The sequence below is a fragment of the Echiichthys vipera genome, assembly GCF_963691815.1.
Source record: "Echiichthys vipera genome assembly, chromosome: 6".
NCBI classification, from domain to species: domain Eukaryota; kingdom Metazoa; phylum Chordata; class Actinopteri; order Perciformes; family Trachinidae; genus Echiichthys; species Echiichthys vipera.
In genome coordinates, this window is record NC_139831.1 from 10,379,980 (window position 1) to 10,402,697 (window position 22,718).

At 37.8% G+C, this 22,718-nt stretch overlaps 1 protein-coding gene across 9 annotated transcripts in view; it reads right to left on the minus strand.

Annotated features, from left to right (window-relative positions):
- Positions 1-22,718, minus strand: part of diaph2 (diaphanous-related formin 2) — a gene marked incomplete at its 3' end in the record, with an annotated part of 383,236 nt that overhangs the window by 125,716 nt on the left and 234,802 nt on the right. For all 9 annotated transcript variants that reach the window (XM_083915494.1, XM_083915493.1, XM_083915499.1 and 6 more), the window contains 3 exons: positions 22,240-22,341; positions 19,395-19,634; positions 14,992-15,121 (listed from right to left, as the gene is read on the minus strand). In XM_083915494.1, the coding sequence (XP_083771620.1) occupies positions 14,992-15,121; positions 19,395-19,634; positions 22,240-22,341 (472 nt within the window). The remainder of the gene's footprint in view (positions 1-14,991; positions 15,122-19,394; positions 19,635-22,239; positions 22,342-22,718) is intronic.

Here is a 22,718-nt window from a genome sequence, read left to right on the forward strand (position 1 = left end):
TTAAAAATATATAATAACAGTGGTGTGTGGAGGAGAACTTGGAAGGGAACTCTGTGCTAATGTAAAAATGGCTATTTAACAAGGCAAGCTGAGCCTTTTTAATATAGATCTCACCACTGAGCCATCACACAAGCACACTACATAAATCCTTAACAGGATGGACATATCATACTGTACATTGTGCTCTTTCAGCTAGTCAGTCAATATTACAAATCCCTGCACTTTTTATAGTAATGCCTCAACAGGACCTTATCTGGAGGTGGCAGGAATCACCTCAGAGAAAACTCAATTTCCTGCTCATTTGTACAACAGTCCTCATCATTATCTTACTTATCAGAATCACCTGAAAGACATGCTATCAGAAGTTTCTCCATGAAAACAACTTTAAAGTTATCTAATGGTTAATGAAATGTCCTGTCAGTGACTGCTACAGTACAATAATACTACAGTGTTGCTGCTCAACAATTGTTATGACAGGTCAAAAGCATGTTATCTGCAGCACCTCATGTTACAAGCTTCTATCAATGTACAAAGCATACTGTTAATCAAGCTTTGTGATAGTGTCAACAGTGAAGGCAGTTTTCTGGCATTGTGGTTATGTGCACAGCCAATCACTGAAGATCGGAAGGATCGGAAGGAAGACCTGAGGAGCACAGTTTGATTGTATCAGTCATTGTGCTACAGGAAGAGTATCACCCTGGCCCTATAAGGAGGCACTGTAGTACAGCAATGTTCTGAATGACAACATCGCTCATGTCAAAAGCAAATGAATAAATAGTTGCCAAATAAGCCTAATTAAAATGTAAAAATGTCTTCTTTATCAACACATAATTAACATTTCTGCAGGGGAAACATAGACATGACTGTAATTGATATGAGTAACACCTGCCTCCTACAAATGCTGCTGAATGAGGCAGGTGGTTTGCAGAGAAGCACTCATTGTTTTTCCACAACATAGCCACACACACTATATTTATGATGATTTAGCAAATTATCTGAATAAAAAGGATCAAAGGCAGAGAAGTGGATTATTCTGCATGAGTGGTTTGAAAAGTTTACAAGAATGTTTTGATCTATATGGGTTGTTTTTTTGTTATCATTCTCGGTTACCACTGGAATTTACTGAAACTTTTGTGAATCCAAGCTGGATAGATGCCAATATCCACACATGAGTGAGCTACAAACATTTCAGAGCCACCATTCAAACCTATATGGGGGTAGATATTTGAAAAGTCCACATACTTTGAGTGGAGTATTCTATAATTAAACACAATTGTAAAAAAAAAGGCATATATACTAGACGAGGAAAGGGGAGTACTACGAATCCTATAAAATATCTACCTACTGCTAGAGAATTGTTGCCCATTGTTAGTCTTCTCACCACAACAAAAACACATCATTCTGCTTCTATCATTGCTTAGCCCAAGCTCTGGTATTCACTTGAGAAGCATGTGGTTTCTACTGTAGATCCATTCTTCAAGTGAGCCAAAAACCAAACCCTGAATATCTGAATGGTGTAAATATGTATTTTAAAGAAAACAGGACCAGCCATTTGTAATTACTTTAAAATAAACAATTCTGCTTCCCCATGTACCCCTGGTGCACCAGGTGACATTCCCTCTACTGCAAACGCATACTGGCTAGCTACCCTCCGGATTTGCTTTGTCTGTGTCCTGAGTTAAATCACTGTATGTCATTATATAGGTCTAGTTGATATGAATTAGTTTGAATTCAGGTTACCCATAAGAGCTATTATAAAGGCCAATTGGGCTGGTGAGCAAAAACAGTGTTGCAATTGAAATGGAGCTTCCTTGTTCACCTCAGCTCATGGAATACTCTCAGCATGGGAAATGGTCTACTGTGACGGGCTGAATTTCTAGGCTGGCAAACAGCATTATGCTCATTCCTGGTCCCACTGTCACCATTCATTGAAATCTGCTGTCACAGAGTGGAACCTGATGCTAAGCAGGGTTGCTGGCCTCCCTGCATGTGTCCATCTCTGTCTACATTCATATTGGCTAGCCAAAGTGGTGATGTAAGAAATCAGAGGTGGTCAGAGAGAAAAAAAAAAAAAAGGTAGAGAGAATAGTTGTGTTGGTCTCACAATGAACAACTCATCCACCATGAAGTGAGTAAGAAAAAAAAGGAAAAACAAAAATTCTCTAGAGCTCATCACTCATGCTGAGCTGGTGGAGCTAGACAGGTCTGTTTACTGTTACTAATATTCTTCATGACGGACTGTCCATTTAAATGGCTGATCTTGCTAATCCTGCTCTATCACTTTCAGGGTCCAGGGATGAGTATACTTCAGCAGGCTGTGGAACCTTTAAATGATGGCATTGTGTCAGCCATCGCTGTTTTGCCTTCCATGAAATTATGTGTTGGTGTGAGGGTGATGCTATGGTTAGCTATGTTTTAAAAACAATCTAACCATGCCAATCTGAATGTGCAGTCAAATCAACTGGAAATCTGGGTCTCAGGACTCCAAAGATTGTCACTGGTTGTGTATTAGTGAAGTCTTTGCCTTCAATAATACAAGTACCCTTTGCCAAATTCCTTTGATGTAAAAATAATAAGTTCTCAAACACAAAAAGCTTCCGAGGAGTATGCTCCGGCATAGAAAAGCACTAAACGATAGATGGACAGTTGCTGACCTAGCTCAAATGTAAACCCCGAAATCATTGATCCAACTTCTATGACTTAACCAACAGTGTGATAGTCAGAAACCCCAAACATAACAAAATGGACACAGCATAAGTGCATCCATCTTCTAGATTCTACAGCGAACATGCCAAATCTTTGGTAAACAGTGCTCAGATGTTGTTATCCTAAATAAACCATATTCCATCCACTGGAACTTGATGTTTATTTTTTCTTTCTGATATCAATAAAAAATAGATCCAAGTGTCTGTGTGAATCATACTGACTCCCATTTATTTAGCATTGAAAGACATCCTTACTTTTGAGAGTAAGTTTAAAACTTGGGAATAAATAGTAGAGTCAGGATATTAATAACCTAATTTACTGAAACCACCTGACTGATTTAGCTGAATCCTGATGCCTCTAACATAGGAACACAATTTGCTTTTTCAGTGTTGGAGAGAGAGAGAGAGAGAGAGAGAGAGAGAGAGAGAGAGAGAGAGAGAGAGAGAGAGAGAGAGAGAGAGAGAGAGAGAGAGAGAGAGAGAGAGAGATTTGAAACTAGTGACTGGGATGTCTTCTGCTTTTCTTTTGACCCCTCCAAGGTCTGACGGGCCCTAGTCCTTGCTGTTGTGGCTTAGGTTATACAGGGGTAAGTCAGCAGCTGTGTCTGGCCTTTCGCCAGTCAGGGCCACTGTGCTAGGTTATGTCGAGACAGGGCGTTCATCGGGCTCCACCCTTTTTACCCTTAGGGAGAGATAAAATGAAGGTTATGATTTTATAACCCAAGTTCTTTAAGCATAGGCAGAGACGTCTACCTGGGCCTGTTACCCCGATGCCACTAGCTGAAGAGGTGTGTACCGCTTTATATTATGTGGGTCTGCACATATTCATGGAGGAACGTCCTGCTGGGCTGGCTACATTTATGCAAATACCAGTGGGGGAATGCAAGCTGTTTATTGCAGGAAAGTATTACCTATTGAGTCCAGTAAAGATTAGATTTGGGATTTCTCTCCTTATTTACAGACCCTCTTAATCTCAGCGAGAGTGCATGGGTGAAATCCTCAGGTCTTTCCACCGTTTTTCAAATGGCGTCTAAATCCAGGCTTTGGCTGGGCCTCTGAAGGACATACAGAGACAAAGCCACTGCACTATTGTTTTGAATGTGTAATCTGGGTCAATATACCACTGTTTGGTGTTCTGAAGTGATGATCACACTGTGTCTCTATTCTCACAATTTCCATAGTCTTCTCTGCCAATGGAAACATCCTAAAAAATATCCCAGTTTAGAAAATTGACTTTAAGTTTACCTAGATGCAATTTCCACCTTTATAAATTGCAATAAACTTGAAATGCTGAACATTTGGAAGCCTCATACCACACCCTATTAATTCCTCCGATTAAATGGCAAATGGGATTCCCACTGAGAATATTAATATGCACCTAAATCACATTGTCATTCAATTACTTCTAAGGGAGAATGGAAAAGTTTGACTACAAATCTAAGAAGGGAAACTTCACTGAGTGTGAAATCGATTATTTTTTATATCTTTTTCAAAGGTTAAGATGGTCTGGTGTTGGTGTTACTACTAGTCATTGTTGTGACACACAATTTTTCAAGTGGCTGCATATCACAGCAGCAATGAAAGCTGCAAATTTAGAGAGCCAAACTATTAAGCTGAACCATTATTGAAATTAAAAAGAAGTGGCCAGATATCAAAATCGATGACAAGAAGCTTGTGGAGCACTGGTGTAGGTCAGGGGACATGGCATGGCATATTGCAGCTCACTTCCTCAGAGGAGTGTCTGCCTCCTGTAATTGGAGAGTGCCCCGTCAAGAGTTGTAACGCAGAAGGGAGATAATTTACAGTGGATTAAGCCACAGACATTAGTATATAAGACATTCCTTTCTTGTGTACATAGGAGTACACTATATTTTATTTATTTATTTTAATATTTGCAGACTACTTCATTTAACAAATGATGTAGCCAATTACAATATGTTCAGTAAATACATGATTATGTATTTATAGATTTTCCCCCAAAAAGAGTTTTTAGTCCTGGCAGCCTAAGAAGCGGTGGGCCGGGGTTGGGGGTGGTACAGGGGTCAAAACTTGGAGGAGACAATCTGAGTGGCTGGTCCCACAGTCCACTTTAATTTAGCCACTCGAGGAACTAATAAAGGTATGTTTTCGACAATGACAAAAAAAATTTGGATTAAGTTGGCTCTGACTGAGCAAAACCCGGGGGAGGAGCTTGTCACTAAGTTGAGGATAGCTGGTCCACCTAAAAGGTTTGTAAAGTGAGCCTGAGCTGAAGTTGTTGTTAACTTAATCTGTAGGTAGCAGCAAAAGGGGCTTGGATTGGGTCTCGAGGAGTTGAAGCATTTAATTACTGACAATAATCTATACAAACATTGCTTTGCTGCATTCACAATGTTACCGCTAACATAGTACCTTCATAATCTCTGTCACACAGAGTGTGTGTGTGTATGAAACTCAGACACAGACAGAGACAACATTTCAACAGCAGCACGAGCAAACCTCAGGTTACCTACACAAATAGGCACTGAGTTATTTCTTGAAGGTTTTTGCAATTTATTTAACACATCTTAGTTTAATAAGTATGCTTTAGATATTTTTACTGAATCAAATGACTCTCTCCAATTTGAAAGAGTTGCTTGAACGTTTTTTTGTTTTGTTTTCTAAGTTGCTACTAGGATTTATGTTTCTATATACAATTTTGTTTCAATTAACACATTTTTTGAAATGACCTTTTACTGATATTGGATCGACACAAAGGTTATTGATGCACCTTGCTGTAGTTTCACAGGTCCATATGGCTCTATGCTGCCTTAGAGACTTCAATTTTGATGTGTAGAAAACCTATTGGAAAATAGCACTGAAGGTACAGCAAATGTTTTTTGTCTAATATTAAATTGAATATTATGTATTTTAGATTGTGATCAACATTTGGGGGATAATTTGGAAATAAGGCACAGAAATAGTACTTACAAGTGGAAGTCATTTGGAAAAAATCCTTAAAAATGTGCTCTGTAAGATTTTCATTGATTTAATTGTTTTTTTAAGTTACTATCTATCAAAGACTGAAGTAAAGCAATGCGGATTGATCATAGGACCGACTAATGAAAACACTTGTTGCTTTTTTCATTGTAACAATATCTGTGTCTGTGGCGACATTCCCGGCTAGTGTCTATAGAAAGTCATGATACCCTTTTGAAATAGTCACTTTTTTCATTTTATAGACTGAAATGATAATGCATAAAACATATATATTTATCCAGCATAATTTGCACATTTTGCCTTACAACATTCAAGTGAATTTTTTTTTTCAAAATTTCTGAAAATAAACAAAAAATGAAAAACTAGAATAGCAGGGTTGGAAAAGTGATGATACCCTTTAGAAAAATCCTTATAAACACTCTCAGGTATAACCAATCCCCTTCCAGATTACACACCAAGTTAATTGGCCTCTACCTGACATCAATTGTGGTGACTTTGATTACTTCAGAATGAAATCAGCTGTCCCTTGAGGATTCTACTCCTAGTAGTGCATGGTAACACAAATAATTCACTATGGTTGGAGAAATGCTTTCAAAAGAGCTCCGGGATTAAGTTGTGGATAGGCAAAAGTTAGGAGAAGGATATTAAAAGACATGAAAGACAACAATCACTCTGAGAACCGTCTAGAGTATTGTCCAGAAGTGGAAGGTATGTGGCACCACCCAGACCTTGCCTAGATTGTGCCGCCCCTCCAAACTGGATGACCGAGCCAGGAAAAGATTGATCAGGGAAGCTACCAAAAGGCCCATGGTGACCTTGAAGGAGTTATAAGTCTTTATGGCAGAGTTTGGTCGATCTGTGCATGTGACAACAATTGCAGTCTCGTAAAAAAACATACTGAAGATTCTGATGCCAAGTGGCAAAAGGTTATATGGTCAGATAAAACCAAAATTGAACATTTTGGGCTGAACTCCAATTGCTATGTTTGTCAGAAACCAAACACAGCAGACAGCCCAAAACACACCATACCCACAGTGAAGCATGGTGGTGGCACCATTATGTTGAGCGCTTGTTTCTCTTCAGCAGGGACTGGGCAATTGGTCAGGATTGAAGGGAAAATGGATGCTGCCAAGTACACCCAAATTTTTAAGGAAAACCTGCAGCCCTCTGCTATACACTTGAAAATGGGCAGGTAGTTCACCTTCCAGCATGACAATGACCCAAAACACACCGCCACAAAAACAACATAGTGGCTAAAGGACAAGAAGGTGAATATCCTAGAGTGGCCTAGTAAGAGCCCTGACCTAAATCTTTTAGATCATCTGTGGATGGACTTGAAGAGTGCAGTCCATTACCGCTCACCACAGATTTTGACTGAACTCGAACGGTTCTGCAGGAAGAATGGGGAAATATTCCCCAATCTAGGTGCACAAAGGTGGAAGGGACATGGTAGAGACATATTCAAACAGTCTGACGGCTGTAATTAAAGCAAACGGTGCCTCCACAAAGTATTAAATCTGGGGATTCATCAATTTTCCAACCCTGCAATTCTAGTTTTTCATTTTTTATTAATTTTCAGAAATTTTGAAAAAACAAACAAACTGGAATGTTGTAAGGCAAAATGTGTAAATCATGCTTGAAAAATATATTATTTCATGTAATATCGTTTCAGGCAGTAAAACAAAAAAAGTGACTATTTCAAAGGGTAATTATGACTTCCTATAGGCACTGTAAATAGGCTGCCATGTTAGGCAAGGCAAGGTAAGGCAAGTTTGTTTGTATAGCAGAATTCAACAACAAGGCAATTCAAAGTGATTCACATAAAACATTAAAAGCACTGGGGGAAATAACACATACAACATATACATTTAAAGCATATAAAAGGTCAGTTAAAACATATAAAATATTTAAAACGCATGAAAGGGCATTTTTAAAAATAAAAGATGGCTACAGTTACCGAAGTTACAGTGCAGTTAACTGAAAAGCAGCGGCAAATAGAAAAGTCTCCAGTCTGAACTCAGAGTTGCAGCAGACCTGCAGTTTTCATATTTCTAACATTATATTAAGACACAAAGAAACAGGCACTAACAGGCTACTAAAACAGTGGCAATATTTTAACAGTGCAAATCCGACACAAATCCAACATTTATTCCAGTCTAATAAAATAAAAATCAGGCAGACCCGTTTGCACTGTGTGCTTTACCTGAACATTTTGAAACCCTGAAAATGACATGATCTTATCAATTCAATAAAAAAAAAGAAACAACAATGTAATTAACATATTCCAAGGGATATGATTGATAGCAAAAATAAATGTGAAATAAGTAGTAGGTTTCATTTGCATGAACAATTACTAACACATGTACATGTAACACAAATATCATGTATATATTCTATACATTTTGCTTTTGTGCTAGCTGCTAGCTTTCTGCCAGCACAGTCCGGCTGCAAGCGAGGCTCTTTCAAAATGTTCTTAAAATGTGTTTTTTGTTTTTATTATCCGCACTGTGGTCTATTTTAAATTGTGAGTTTAACGTCAGCTGTGAAATAAATAATGGAGCAATTGCTTCAGTGCAAAGTATTAAAGTCACTTGCAATTATTTGGTTTCTTTCACAGGCAAACATCTAATGAGCATAACATAATTAACATTTATGCATATTGCAGTAGTAATAAAGTGTGTGACTTGACCTACATCCATTCTTCTTTAAGGTTCTGCAGCTAACTAGCTGGATACCCTGCTAGTACTGGCATGAAGGAATATCTTCTCAACCCTATGATTCCCTGCTACTCCACTGAAACCAAAAGACAAATGATCCCCTCCGTGTTCCACTCCATCCAGAAAGGCATTTTGTCTACGTAATACAGAGCCAAGTACTGCTATGAGTTTAAATGGGAAATGGGCACTGCTTTATTATGCTGCAGTGCCTTGAAATGAATGTGGATAATAGATATATTCACAGCGGTATTAATATCCACAGAGTTCATCTTTTTTTTTTGCCTTCTCCTCATTCCCCATTTTCTCTCTCACAGGCTCCAAAGTACTTTGCCCTTGGCGATGCCTTATACTAAATAGATTTATGAGAACATTTGTGTCATATTTCCTTTTTTCCCGGATTGTATAGACAGATTGTCAGTGCACCCCTGATTGAGTGGAATCACCACACAGACTCAGTTCCTATTGTCAGGGCGCACATATTCATCTCTGGGGGGGAGGTTTAACGAGGCAAATTGGCCAATGGCACGTCTCTCAAGGCTTTGCCACTGCTATTAAGATGGGGTCAGGGGTATGAAAATAGTGGATTCTATGACTACATTTCAAATGGTTATAGTCTCAATATCCAATTGTACATTTATGAATATACAGAATATTAACACGTCATTTGCAAGATTAGTTTCTTAAAATGGATACACTAACAGCCGTTTCATTGGCTATCCCTGGAGAGCAAAACTAAAACAGTATAGAAATAATAAAATTATAAAAATGTTTTAAGAAACTATTCAAATTTTAAAAAAAATGTAGCACAAAGGCTGCTATTGTAATCTGGAAATGATATGGGACTTTCAATCTTTATGAGAGTTTGAGCTTAAAACTGAAGCAGTCTTTATTTTCTTAAAGTATATACCAACTTAAGTGTCAGTGATTTAACATTGAACAGAGAACAATATACATAGGCTAACTGCCTCATCAAGTATATGTGCAGCTACTTGTCACACTCTATGATGTCTGGCAGCTCATTAATAATTAGCATTCATGTAACCCATGTAGCCTTGTACTACAATAATGATGGAAGATAGTGAGAGGTGCAAACAAAAAACAATACTGATGTAAGAACAATTTTTACTTCTTGCCCAATTTGTGCATCAACGTAAGGAGATTTTTATGGGAAAATCTGATTCGGATTACGAGGCAGAGTTCCAGGCAAATTGCAGCAGCCATTTTATGATTATTTGTGATTTGCTCTAAGTGATTTACGAATCCTATTGACTACTTCTAAATTTTCACGGATTTAGCAGCTGGATTAAAGCTGTTATCTTAAGATTGGAGATATTTTATTTCTAGCGGCATCTTTGGCGGTAGGATCATGTAATTGCAGGTGAGTATGTTCTTTCAGAGCCATCCATCTTGTCGCGTTTGCGGTCGCTATGTGTGTTGACTTTTTATTTTTGCTCTTTTTTAAACTTTATTGACATTAACCTCTACATTTCCGGTCCATCCCCTATATGTTAACCTCTTAAATACACGCACGCAACAATCCTGATGTCTTTTAAAAAAGGGCAATATGTATCATACATGATAAATGCATCCCGCACAGGAATAAATGTTTGCATGTACAAGGGCCTTCATAAACATGGTCAAGCCTGTTCCTCCTATACAAGGGACTAGGCATCCACTGTTAACCTAGAGATTGGTACAAAAAAATCGGAGAAATGCTGTTTCAAAGATTCAGTGGCCTACAACTTTCCCAACTACTTACAATTAGCCAAAGTGAGTGTTGCAGTCCCTTGGCCAACTGTGCAGGCATTGCAGGTGGACTAGGGGAGGTAATTTACAAAAAAAATAATAGAAATGTTGAATTTACTATAAAACATAAGGGATTTTATGTCTACATTTAAAAAGCAATCAAAACTAATTAAACAAAGCCATGAGATGAGATAAAAATGATGTCTTCTTCTCTACTCATAACATATCTTATCTCATGATGATCAGAGATCGGTGTCCAAAGCAATGGTAATAATAATAATAATAATAATAGCAATAATATTATTATTATTAATAATAATAATAATAATAATAATAATGCCTTTTATTTATGGGTGCCTTTCATGACGCTTAGGGGTCCCCTTACATGAGGGTCTGTTATGCATAGCAGAGGCGTGCTATTCAGAAATAAACCGTATAATTCCGTAAATGTCCAATCAGAATCAAGTATCAAACAACAACTTGATCCAGTACTCAGTACCAAGGTTAAAGATTGTAGTGTACAACACATATCATTTAATAAGTTCAATGTGATATATCTCCTCAAGCTCAATCCATTTAAAAAGATTCTGAGTTCCTGAATGAGAGTGGGTGTCTCTTTAGCAGCTCTTCACTGTCTGAAAAGTGCTACTGTAGACGCTGGTAAAAAAACACTGTCCTCATGTGTTCTTCAGGTTGTAATGATTTTAACAGCATTCTTCATTCAGTGCTTTTAGAAGAAAAATAGAGCAGCATTTATCTCACTTTCAGTGACCTAAGAATGTAACAGATCAACCATTTATGTACTTGCTTTTCTTTCTTTTGAATAAAACTGGTTGAATAGAACTCAAAACTTAAGATGTATTTGTGTGCTACTGCTGTGACTTTTCAGTTAACTTGAAGGACAGAAACACTGAGATTCTGTAACACTTTCACAAAGGCCACACACTTAACATAATTCAATGTAGGTGGTATAATGGAAATTAAACTTTCAAAATGGCTTGTGGGTCTGGATTTACATCAAAATATACATAAAGACAATTACATAGTGACATATTTGTTTTGAAACTGTGATCAACAAATCTGCTGTTCATGAGTCGTCACAGAAATTGATTTGTTAATGGCAACAATAATAGTGCTATATACAAAATGATCACTTGTTCCTTAGCCCATGGTCAAACTTGTAAACAAATTTAATCAAGATTGTTTAAACATTTAAAATGGTTTTAAGATGATGCTATCAATCGCATTGGTGGAGGTAATTAAGATGGGAAGTCATTGCCATTTAACCTGACGGTTTGTTTCAAAGAACCTGAGAAGGCGTAATATGTAACTATTTGGGAAAGGGCAGGTACTTTCAAAACATACCTGGCAGGTGATGGGATGAACTGTCCGTCTATCAAACTATCCACAAAGTGCAAGAAACAAGCTGCTGTGCAAGGTAAACCGTCAACACCAAGTAGAGTAAGCATGCAGTACATGCAGTTGTTCTCATTTTGTGATTTCATGATTGTTATGATGTTGGCAGGATGCACCAAAGTGGTTACCACACATTTTCTAGCTCAATGTGGAAATGGGTTGATATGGGTGCAGAAAAGCTCCTTTGTCATAAAAACTGTAATTGTGAATAATTTTTGCTCATAATTATACAGCGTCAAATAACTGTGACCAGGCAGGAATTTCATAGTATCAAGAATTAATTTCTGCAGTGTTCATACAGTGCTGCAGTCTTTATGCTGTGAGTATACAGTTTGAGAAACCAATACATTGAACTGCTAATAGTTGAATAAAGGAAAAACACTTTAGTTCAAAATAGTTTTACTTGTTATGTTTTTTTAATCGGGCCTAAATTTCATTTGGATGTATAAACATTTTGAGCTGCACTAAGTTTGATTAATACTAAGTATCAAATACCAAGTATCTTCTTACTTATATTACATTCACTTTTTTTCTTCTGCTCAGTACAGCCATGTGCCCATAGTGCATTGTAAAAGGGATACTTTACCATTTGAATCAACTTTGTATCATGGCAGTGTGCCTTCTGTGGCGGAAATCCCCATAGAACGGAGCATCAAAGGTCAGTCCAAATGTGAAGTCATCCAGCAGAATTTTGCGGACCTCAGATGTTCCATTCCGAGGGGATTTCAGCCACAGAGGGAAACCTGTTCATCTACAAACACTGTCCACACGGAAAATAAAAATAATTAATTGTTATTCATCAAAATTGACAGGCAGGCTTTGACAATGGCTGAATCCCTCGAGACAGGAAGAGACTTATATGGGAAGATCTCTATGTGCCAGACTTAGTCTAAATTAATGTTAACCTCTAGCTTCCATTAGGACAACTACTCTTCTCTGCTTCCAAGCTAGTCTATAAGCATATGGCTTTCTGCTGTAATGTGACATTGAATCATAGTTGTTGGGCAATTCTTTTGGCTATAAAAAGTCCCCCAAAACGATTGCACTATTTTTACACAAGTCGCTATCAGCAAAGGGGATAACAAGAAGCAAGGTAAGAGTCAATACGATTAAGTGATGACTGAACTGATGACTATGATGGTTGCCTTGATTGCAATGACCTTCTGTACTCCATGCTGTACAAAGATGTAAATGACATCATGGTCAAAAATATTGGTTGTACCATTTTAGTCAAAAATGAACTATTGTTATATTATTGTAGTTAAACTGTCCAGTGATGAATTAAATACCAATAGATACATAGCACAAAAAAACTGAACAATCAATGATACGGTTAAGAATAACAAGCAATCACATTTCATCTAAATATAGATAGGCCTGCTATAAAACTCAAATACATTTTGAATTACTGAGTCAAAAATATATGCATCATTTTGAATGCTGGTGAAATAAATATTGCATTAAGACGATAACAAGGTGGAAATCTGTATTTTAAAGAAACTGCACTGGATGACTGAAAGTCTGAAGTAGCCATTCAACACAGGGTAAATGATGATTTTCTAGGGAAATTATCCAGGCCTGATTGCATTTATCAATGAGGCCAATGAATTGTACAACTTCCAACCACTGTAGATGGCCATTTGATTACATTGATTACATTCAAACCCCCCACATCACTGTCAGCATCCCTTTAAGTCAACCTCCCTGTAACCCTCTGGCAATCAACAATCAGAAATCACGTGCAGGCCACAGGCTTTACACAGGTTTGTTCACGTGAAAAGATTTAAGACCTAATTATCTGTATGTATATATACAGTATATATATATATATATATATATATATATATATATATATATATACATATGTGTGTGTGCCCCTTGCTGTTTTCATGTCAAGTGCCCTTGGGCTCTGACGAGCAGTTGGACGTTTGCATGGTAGCATCTACTGCCAGCTTGAATGGGTGAATGCCTAGTGGTGTTGTACAACTCTTGCTTGGACCACACCCATCTCTAAATTCGATCTTCATTTTGATCCCTGTTTCACATCTAGAAAGTTTTGTGACTGTATCTTGCAGCGCTATTCTGCCAGGGGCATGAAGTGGGGAGGCTCAGGCCCTCTGCTCTGACCACACCCATTTTCAACTCTGCATTGATTGTGATCTCAACTATACACCTTGAAGTTCCACCTGTATCTTGAACAGTTGCGATGCTATCGGAATAAAAACATTTGTACAAAGACAGACATATTAACACCTGCCAAAATACTCAAAACAAACTTCTGTGGTAATTCCGTGGTGAATAACTTTTTAAACTATAGCTATGAATAAACAATAAACAGCCGTAATTGCTACACTTTTTTCTGAAAAAAACTTGGTTTGATTGAGCATTCCAGTCATTCAAGTCACTACGCACTAAAATTGTTCCATTAGAGGGTGAAAACAAATGGGCCTAGGGTAAGAGACAAATGCCAATAGAACGTCAAAAAACACTGTTATCAGAGGAGGTCATCAGGCAAGCAGTTTTTAAGTGTACAGTGTTCAGCAGTAAAGGAACCGTTAATTTTTTTCCGGTTTAACTGATAGGAGACCAAAAAGTTGTAAAAAATCTGATGATTGAAATTCAAAGATGCTCTACTGTTTTACAGGCAGCAAAGCTTTTCAAAGAGATGGAACAGCACATGGTTATTTTCTGCCTCAGCGTAAATCTAATGAAATAGATTTTTGCCAGCAGAGGTTTCAGTTTCTCTCATTTACCTAGCTTCAAAATGCTAAGGATATTGTAAAAAATATGGAATAAAATAAGTAAAATATGGAGTGTGGCAAAAAAATATTCCTCAGTTGTACAAAAAATATTTGAAATGTCTTTAAAAATACTCTCACTGGCCTATTTAAAAATGTCAACCCTTCCTCTAATGACCTGTAGGCGTGTTAGGCAGTTTTTTATTGTCAACATTATGAACAGGTCTCATTCACTGTTGCAATATCCCATAGAAAACCCTGTTTAATTGCATGTGATGATACATAAAACAAGAGAAGCACTCTGTGCCCACAGTAAGCTGGTTTTGCATCTTTACTCTTAAATAGTAATTTCCATGAAATGACAAATTTGATGTAATTCAAAGTTTGTGCAAATAGACATCTAAATATATACAGCGCACAAAGACTATTCAGTCCACTTACACAATGGCTGGCAGCCTCAGTCAAGGGCATAATTAGTTGAATTAGATTAAATAACCAATTACGAAACTAACATAGTAAATAAGCCTTCAGGGATCCCACCAAATCCTCGAGAACAGAATTAGAGTGGAATTAGTTTATTGACAGGCTGAGTGACAGTGTGGTCAAACAAACAACTCTATTCCTGTCACAAAGAGAGTACTAGCAGTTATCAGGAGACAAAATGGAAAGTAAAGACATCAGCCCTCCCTACATAAATACATTAAGACATACCTTTGCTGGCACTCTCCACATGCTCCAGTTCCTCTGGAAACCTCAAAATCTCTTGGTGAGTCTCTTCACACTTCTCAGCAAGGAAATGAAGAAGAGTTGTATTCTGACTGATGGATTTAGTGTCCCGCAGCTAAAAAGAAATAAATGATTGAAAAAAGAAGTTAATTCATTAACCAAGATTTTTACAAAAATGTATTCAAATGTATTATATAACTACGGTTGCAAGAAGCAAATAAAACATTCGTTTATGCCCTTTTGGGGTACAGTGCATGGCCACCAGGATATAAGGAACTGTAGGTAAAAAGGTTCTGTTAAATAGCCATGTCAAAATAGTCAGTCACCAGTACCAAACGAGGGACTGGATAGAGGCACAGTACATGAGAAGGTGAGAAAATAAAATTGCATTATCAACCCTGACATACTTTCACATCCAATTACAGGCAAAAACAACCAAACAAACATAAAAAGACAACACACAACAAACACATGCATATACTGCACAGAACATACAGGACATATAGATAGAAAGAAAAGTTTGAATGAAAGTACTGTACTGTGTAGGCCTTGTGTGTATGCCTTGTGTGTGTGTGTGTGTGTGTGTGTGTGTGTGTGTATGTGTGTTCATGCAAAGAAGCCGGTGTATCCACATCAGTGCATAGGAACCTTGATCCATATTCATTCCCCAAACCTTGATTGCCATGCTGTTCGAATGGCATGCTGGGGAAACTAATTAGCACAACCCACCTCTGTGCACTCATACTGATAATATCCATCCAGCCTGTACTTGGACTTACCCCCATGCAAAACAAATGTGTACATGCACACACAAGTGCACGCAGTGACACACACACAAACACACACACACACACACACACACACAAACACAGACACAGAGACACGCACGCACGATCGCGCACGATCGCGCGCACGCGCGCGCGCACACACACACACACACACACACACACACACACACACACACACACACACACGCACACACACACACACACACACACACACACACACACACACACACACACACACACACACACACTCACATACACTTAGGCAATACTGAACCGAAATAGGCAGCCAGAGGCATACTAACACAAAAACACACATACTTTCATTAGCAGCCGATCAATCATTTGCTCACGTTGGGTAATCACATTTTAATTTCATGGATTTTAAATTTAAATTTGTTTATTGTTATACCCAAAACTGTCATTATTAGGCAAACAGGTTCATCCATAAGTAATAAAGACATGGTAAACTGGGAGAGGTAAAATAGAAAAATACAAGGATTCCTAATGTTATTAAACTTCTTCTAAATAGTTCTAATGTGGTGCAGTGGTTATATACTGTAGATCTCTAGATTGTTGTATATCACCAATTACTTTTGTCCACTCATAAAACATGTTAATGATTTGGAGAGCTATCTTTAGGCTGAACTAATATATTGCACACACAGGGGAGGAGAATGGGCACAGTGTGGGTTTTAACCGAGTGCAGTGAGAAAGAGTGGAGAAACCATTAGGATTCAGCAGGTAACAATAAAATAATTTGGATGAAACTGGAAGCAGATAAGCACTGTGAGGTGAATACCATTGACATAATAAAAGTGGACCACAGAGCATGCATATTCTCTTATTGATAAACAGAGTACCCTAACAGCATAATTAGTGCTAATCATTTTAATTTTAATTTTAAAGAAAGTCCAAGACAGATTCTATTAAAAACACAAAAACAATCCATCATTGCCTTATGTGTGAGACTTAAATTAAAAAAGTCTAAAATTGTCCTGTCTACTACTGTAACACAAACACAAAATACAATATAAATATTCTTGGGCAGAAATAATGGGAATAATAATAATCGCCTGTCACTGTCTGGAAATATTGGAATTTGTAAGAAACACCTGGACATTAAATGCTATAATGCCATGTTATAGTTGATTAAAAATATATTTATGTGACTAAGATACTTGAAATGATTATTACATATTAAGGTAAAACATTAGATAATTTACAAGGAGACTTCTTTGTATGGCAGTAGCAAATGGACTGTATTTTTAAACATAGTATGTTTCAATAAATAAGACCTGCTGTTAGTAGTAGTAACTTATTCTGCTTAGGTCTTCTGTAAGGGCAGGGGGAATCCTACATAAAAACCCAAGGTGCTGATGTTCTTCTCACAATATTTTACATCAGGAATTTCAGTCAATGAAGCTTTAAAGTATCGTGAGAACTGTGCCAAGGGCTGCGGAGTATCTGTGCACAGGTTGTAGTGAGCTGGTCTATGTCAAAGTCCAGGGCCGTTTTTTAATCCTGATCCATCCCTTGTCCTGGCCAGTCCAAGCTAAAAGTGAAAAGGGCTTTTACTGTCAGAGCTCCTAAGCTTTGGAATGTTCTACTTGAAGAGCTTAGGCTACCTGGAGTTTTAAATCAATCTTTTTAACACTACCTATATAAAACGTCTTTTTATGGCTGCCATTTGTTACACTAGCTGCTTACAATGTGTCTCATCCCATAATGTTTTAAAGGTAGTGTTGGATGAAGTGTATATTAATACTGCTCATTCAAACAAATGCATATATTTGAAATAGATAGGAAAAATGCTTCACGCTGCTCCATTACTGTGTTGCTTAAAGCCAATTCTGAACAGTTATATCGCTCAATCTCTCATAACACAAATTGCCTCAAGGCAGCATTATTTCAAATCCCTCGCTAGTTAGTAAAATGCATTCCAGTATATCCGACATTTAGAGTGGCGAAGAATGTGTCAAGGAAAAACACTTTCACTTAAATATCTAGATCAAAAATAAATAAACAACACAATAATTAACATCAGAAGAAATGGTGATATGAATATAGAATATCACACTCATAGAGGGATTGTCGGTCATTGATTGCTCAATTTAACGTCTGCAGATGGAGCTGCTCATACAGTTACATAATAAACTGTATTAAAATAAGAAAATGTACACATTGTGATTTAAATTCTCATGTGCAATACACTGTTAACAATACTAAGAATAATTTTTGCTGTGAAGAATACTATATTTTGAAAGCAGGAAACAAGGTCACACTGATGCTAGGTAGATGACTCCTTGTTAACCAAGTCAAGCGCCTTATAGGTGGCCTGTTCTGTTCAACTTAAATCACAAACACAAATCATTGCCATGTGCTCTGTAATTATTAAGCATAGCCAGTAAACATGCTTTTCCCTCAGTGAGATGGGATTGTTTTTGGGTCATGCAGCAGATATTTTTTACACCCAATATGTTTCATAATGGAAACTGTCTCTTTTATTTTTTTATTTTCATGACGTGTTTTTTTATGCATTTTATTACAATTCAGGTATTATTTGAGAAAAAACATATTTAAAAAAGATTCCTATCATGAAATTGCTCATGTTTTTCACACTAAACTATAGTAACATGAAATCCACATTACACCATTGACTGTGTAAAGCCTGAGTGGATATTCAGCTTACAGAATATATGTGAACAGGCTCGCTCCCAAGAGAATTGGGTGTCCTTGGCAGGACAAGGGCTTTAGTGGAGGGCTGAAGGTGGAAGGCGAGGGTCGGTCAGCCTAAGCCCTTACCCTTGCTGCTCATTCCCATCATCAACCTACTCCTCCCTGATGAGCCCATTAGGTACCCTAGACCTGCCACCCAGGGGGCCATTTACTTGATTGACTAAAGTGAGAAAGCAGACTTTTTTTCTTGTCCATCTATAATGGCCCAATCAGCCCCCCAAGGCATAACCACTCTCTACACTGACACTCCACACTGATTCAGTCAGCTTGCAGGAATACGAAAATCACACTGGATTCACTATACTAAAGCCCTTTTCACACCTGCAAGACTGCTGGCATGCGTGTAAGGCAGTGGCTTTTGGCATTCACACCTATTTCTTCCATTTGGAAAAATTCCCATGTTGAGTGTTTTTACATGACATGGCTGATTCATTTGACATGATGGTTTAGGATTGATCCTTATTTCTACTGATAACAGTTGCACCACTGCTAAAGAACAGCAGAGTTATACAATCCCACACAGGCTGCCCTAAAGATGGATTTTGCAGCGTATTTTGCTATTTTATCCCAAAAGTTTGATTGTCTTTCTTATGGTAGAAGGCTTGTCCCTTCTTGGGCACCCTCACCAGTTCTCAAAACACTCTGTCAGCTGCCCGACACATATTTTCAACAATCATTAATTAGATAAGGCACAGAGTACTGCTGCCACACAGCACCACAATGCTAAAGAGGGTGCTAGGGAGACTGTTGATTTTGTAGATATACCTGTTTTGTTAGATCTTTATCATGTTGGCATGTAAGGAAGATGAACGTTTAAGGCAACTTGGCTAAGGGTCTCTGTGGTGTACTGTGGAGGTGTGTTACCTTGCAGAGAAAGCTGATGTTGAAACCAAACGTTTGGGCATTCCTTGAGCCAGCGTTCATGTAATTGCCAACCAGCAACACCAACTCCAGCAGTTTGCTTAAGCATTCACTCTTCTTCACCTCCTCGCAGGCAAATGTCACATTCATGATGTCTGGTCGGATGTTATTCACCTGCTCCTCAAATGTCAGCTTGAACAGAATGCCGTTAAGACGTGGTCGTAGGAGCTTTACTGAACTCATCTGAGGGTTTAAATGAAAAAAACAAAACAGTATAAATAGTACAAAATCATATTAGTTTGTACATAAACAAAAAAAAAGGTGTGGTAAAAGTTGTGCAGTGTTCAGGTTAAATATTCTAAGTGAAAATGTTCATCTTGTGGGATTGTGTGCACTTGCTTTTGTCAGTTGCTCTCCTGTAAATTCCTAAAGTGAGAGCAAGCCAACAAGACCGCCTGCAACAGTTTATAAAATAAATACCCAACATTTTGCGCAAGGTAGGGAAGAGCAAGCATCTGAATAAAAGCACAAAAAGCTTTGTAAAGGTGAATATTATATTCGTATGAATGAGTATGAATATTGCTCCTCAGAACCTCTGAGTTATTTGGAATTTATTTTAAAATATCACTTTGAATATCCAATGTTATTACTGCTTCAAATAGTTTTAATGAACTTAACATCAACTACCCTCTTTATCAAATTGAATTGACCTCTTTTCTGCCTCCCTTCTGACTTTCAAACGGACAAAATAATCTCCCCTTAAACATATTTGTCATAAATAATATAACAGCCTTAATCAATACTTGTGGGCTTCGGAGTGGAATTGCTGAAGCCAGAAAAAAACGAGACAAAAAAATGTTATGAAAATGTGAGTGAATTAAAACAAATAGGGTTTTGGCTGTAAAATATGTGGCAAAGTATCAACCACAGACAATTTCTACAGATTGCCGCATAATCCGGTGCTTCAAGGCAACCTTCAGATAGAGCCCATAATGTTTCATTACTGCTCAAATTATTCATGTGTATGGGCAAGTTGTCTGTCAAACAACCCCCCTCCCCCTCCCCCACACCAACATTCCCACCCACCTCACTTCCTTGCACACATGCATTTGCGTGTGCGCACACACACACACACACACACACACACACACACACACACACACACACACACACACACACACACACACACACACACACACACACACACACACACACACACACACACACACACACACACACACACACACACACACACACACACACACACACACACACACAAAAGCTCATCCCTCTCCCTCACTTGAACTGATTTGTGTACAATGAGGTGAAATCACAATAAAAGCGAGCATGTTGGTGACAGTTCTGGCAGAGAAAATCTTGAATGTGGTTTATTTCCCAGGGGAACTAAATAGCTCTGCAATGAGGAGCTACTTCATCAGTGGGGAGGTATGTGATCACAAAATTGGTGAGATCACGAGGGAAACTGCCACCCCCTGCTTCATTACATCTCCTAAAAGACATAGGCAAAAAAAAAAAAGCCTTCAACAAGCAAAGAGAAAATAGCAAGGGAAATGGAGCACATCTGTGACCCTTGGGTCTATTGAACATTTATTTTGTAAAACTGTCTAATGTACCTATATGATCTTGTTGAAAGTTAAGTTTAAAGATAACACTTCTTTTTACAGTTGCTAAAAGTGCTGGGTATTCACTTGGTAAATGGATGGCAAGAGCAGTTAATTAAAAAGTAATTGCGCTGTAACTAAGTGGAAAGGTCAGAACAGCTTGATGATGTACTTCCCTTCTTCTACTAATGACTTACAGGCATCTCTGCCTTTCAGTCAACCTCCGTAACAGGTAGAATTCCAGGGAGAATGGAGGTCAGTGTGAAAAAGTAATAGGTGTAGTTGCAAGTGCAAAGTTCACACACCACAAGATTTGAGTCCTGGCATGGGTTAAACAATGGTTACTAGATGATAAACATGTTTGCTTCCTTTTATTCCATTATTAAATTAAACACCCTATTTATGTTAAATACTGTATGTTACTGTATTTACAGTAAGGTCAAATTGCAAATTAGTTATTTTGATGAAAATAAATATTCTTGTTAAAGGCTAGGTTTGCAATATGTTACAAACAACAGCATTTTTCATATCGCTGCAAAAGATGAAACTCTGGCAGGTCATTGTAAATTGATTACGTAGATGATTGGGACACATCTTCAAGCTGGTTGACAACAGCGGCCTGTTTTTCAAAGAACTTTATTATAGAAAGGATTCGTAGCCTCAGGGTATGCTTTTATCATGAGAAAGCATTGACAGTTGATGTAAAAAAAAGATTGCATTCACTGAGTTCTTGTTGCTGAATCCTGATCAAAAATGATTTAAGTGTTCTGAACAAGAGTCAAAAGTGCTTGTTTCAAAAACATAGCCTCTGTCATTTGGAGGTTAGGCTACAAAATTGTAACTTTTTTTGTTAGAAATAAAAATGTATTTTATCTTGTTAGATGTTTTAAACATTACAGATGTACTCTCTGGGATGTATCTTTCTAAATTCTGAACTTCTTAATTTTGTGGTCTGTTGCTAAAGCGCTGTTTCAATCCAGCAGTCTCCCGCACAAAAAATAATGTATGAAACGATGCTGGAGGAAGACAACCAAAGTGTTAAAGTGCAATGTATGTTTGGTAGTCTGTGTGAGGTATACAGACAGAGTGTGAGCAATGAAGAAAAAAATAGAATTTCTCAACGGTGCATGCTTGCAAGTGTTTGACTGCAGCAGACTAGGAATATGATCGTGTATACTGTGTGTTCTTTTGGGACGATCCAGTAGTTACCAGCAAATGATACTCACCACAATGCCAAACTGCTCCGACTCCACTAGCTCTTCATATTCACCCTTTAGTTCTGCTAGCGAGTTCAGCTCTTTCTGTTCTGGCAGGTTCTTTATCAGATTCTTCAGGAGAAAGAAAGAGAGAGAGAGAGAGAGAGAGAGAGAGAGAGAGAGAGAGAGAGAGAGAGAGAGAGAGAGAGAGAGAGAGAGAGAGAGAGAGAGAGAGAGAGAGAGAGAGAGAGAGAGAGAGAGAGAGAGAGAGAGAGAGAGAGAGAGAGAGAGAGAGAGAGAGAGAGAGAGAGAGAGAGAGATACTGTTAATACAAATCTCATTTTCTGCCCATGTCAGGATAAAAATCACCTAAACTTACCTGGCTAGCTCACAGCTTGAAAAATAACTCTTTATAGACAAAGTTAATTCATATCAGAATCATATCAGATATCATATGGGCCTTAAACTAGGATGGGCTTTTCTGAAACCATGGGAGAACAAGTACACAT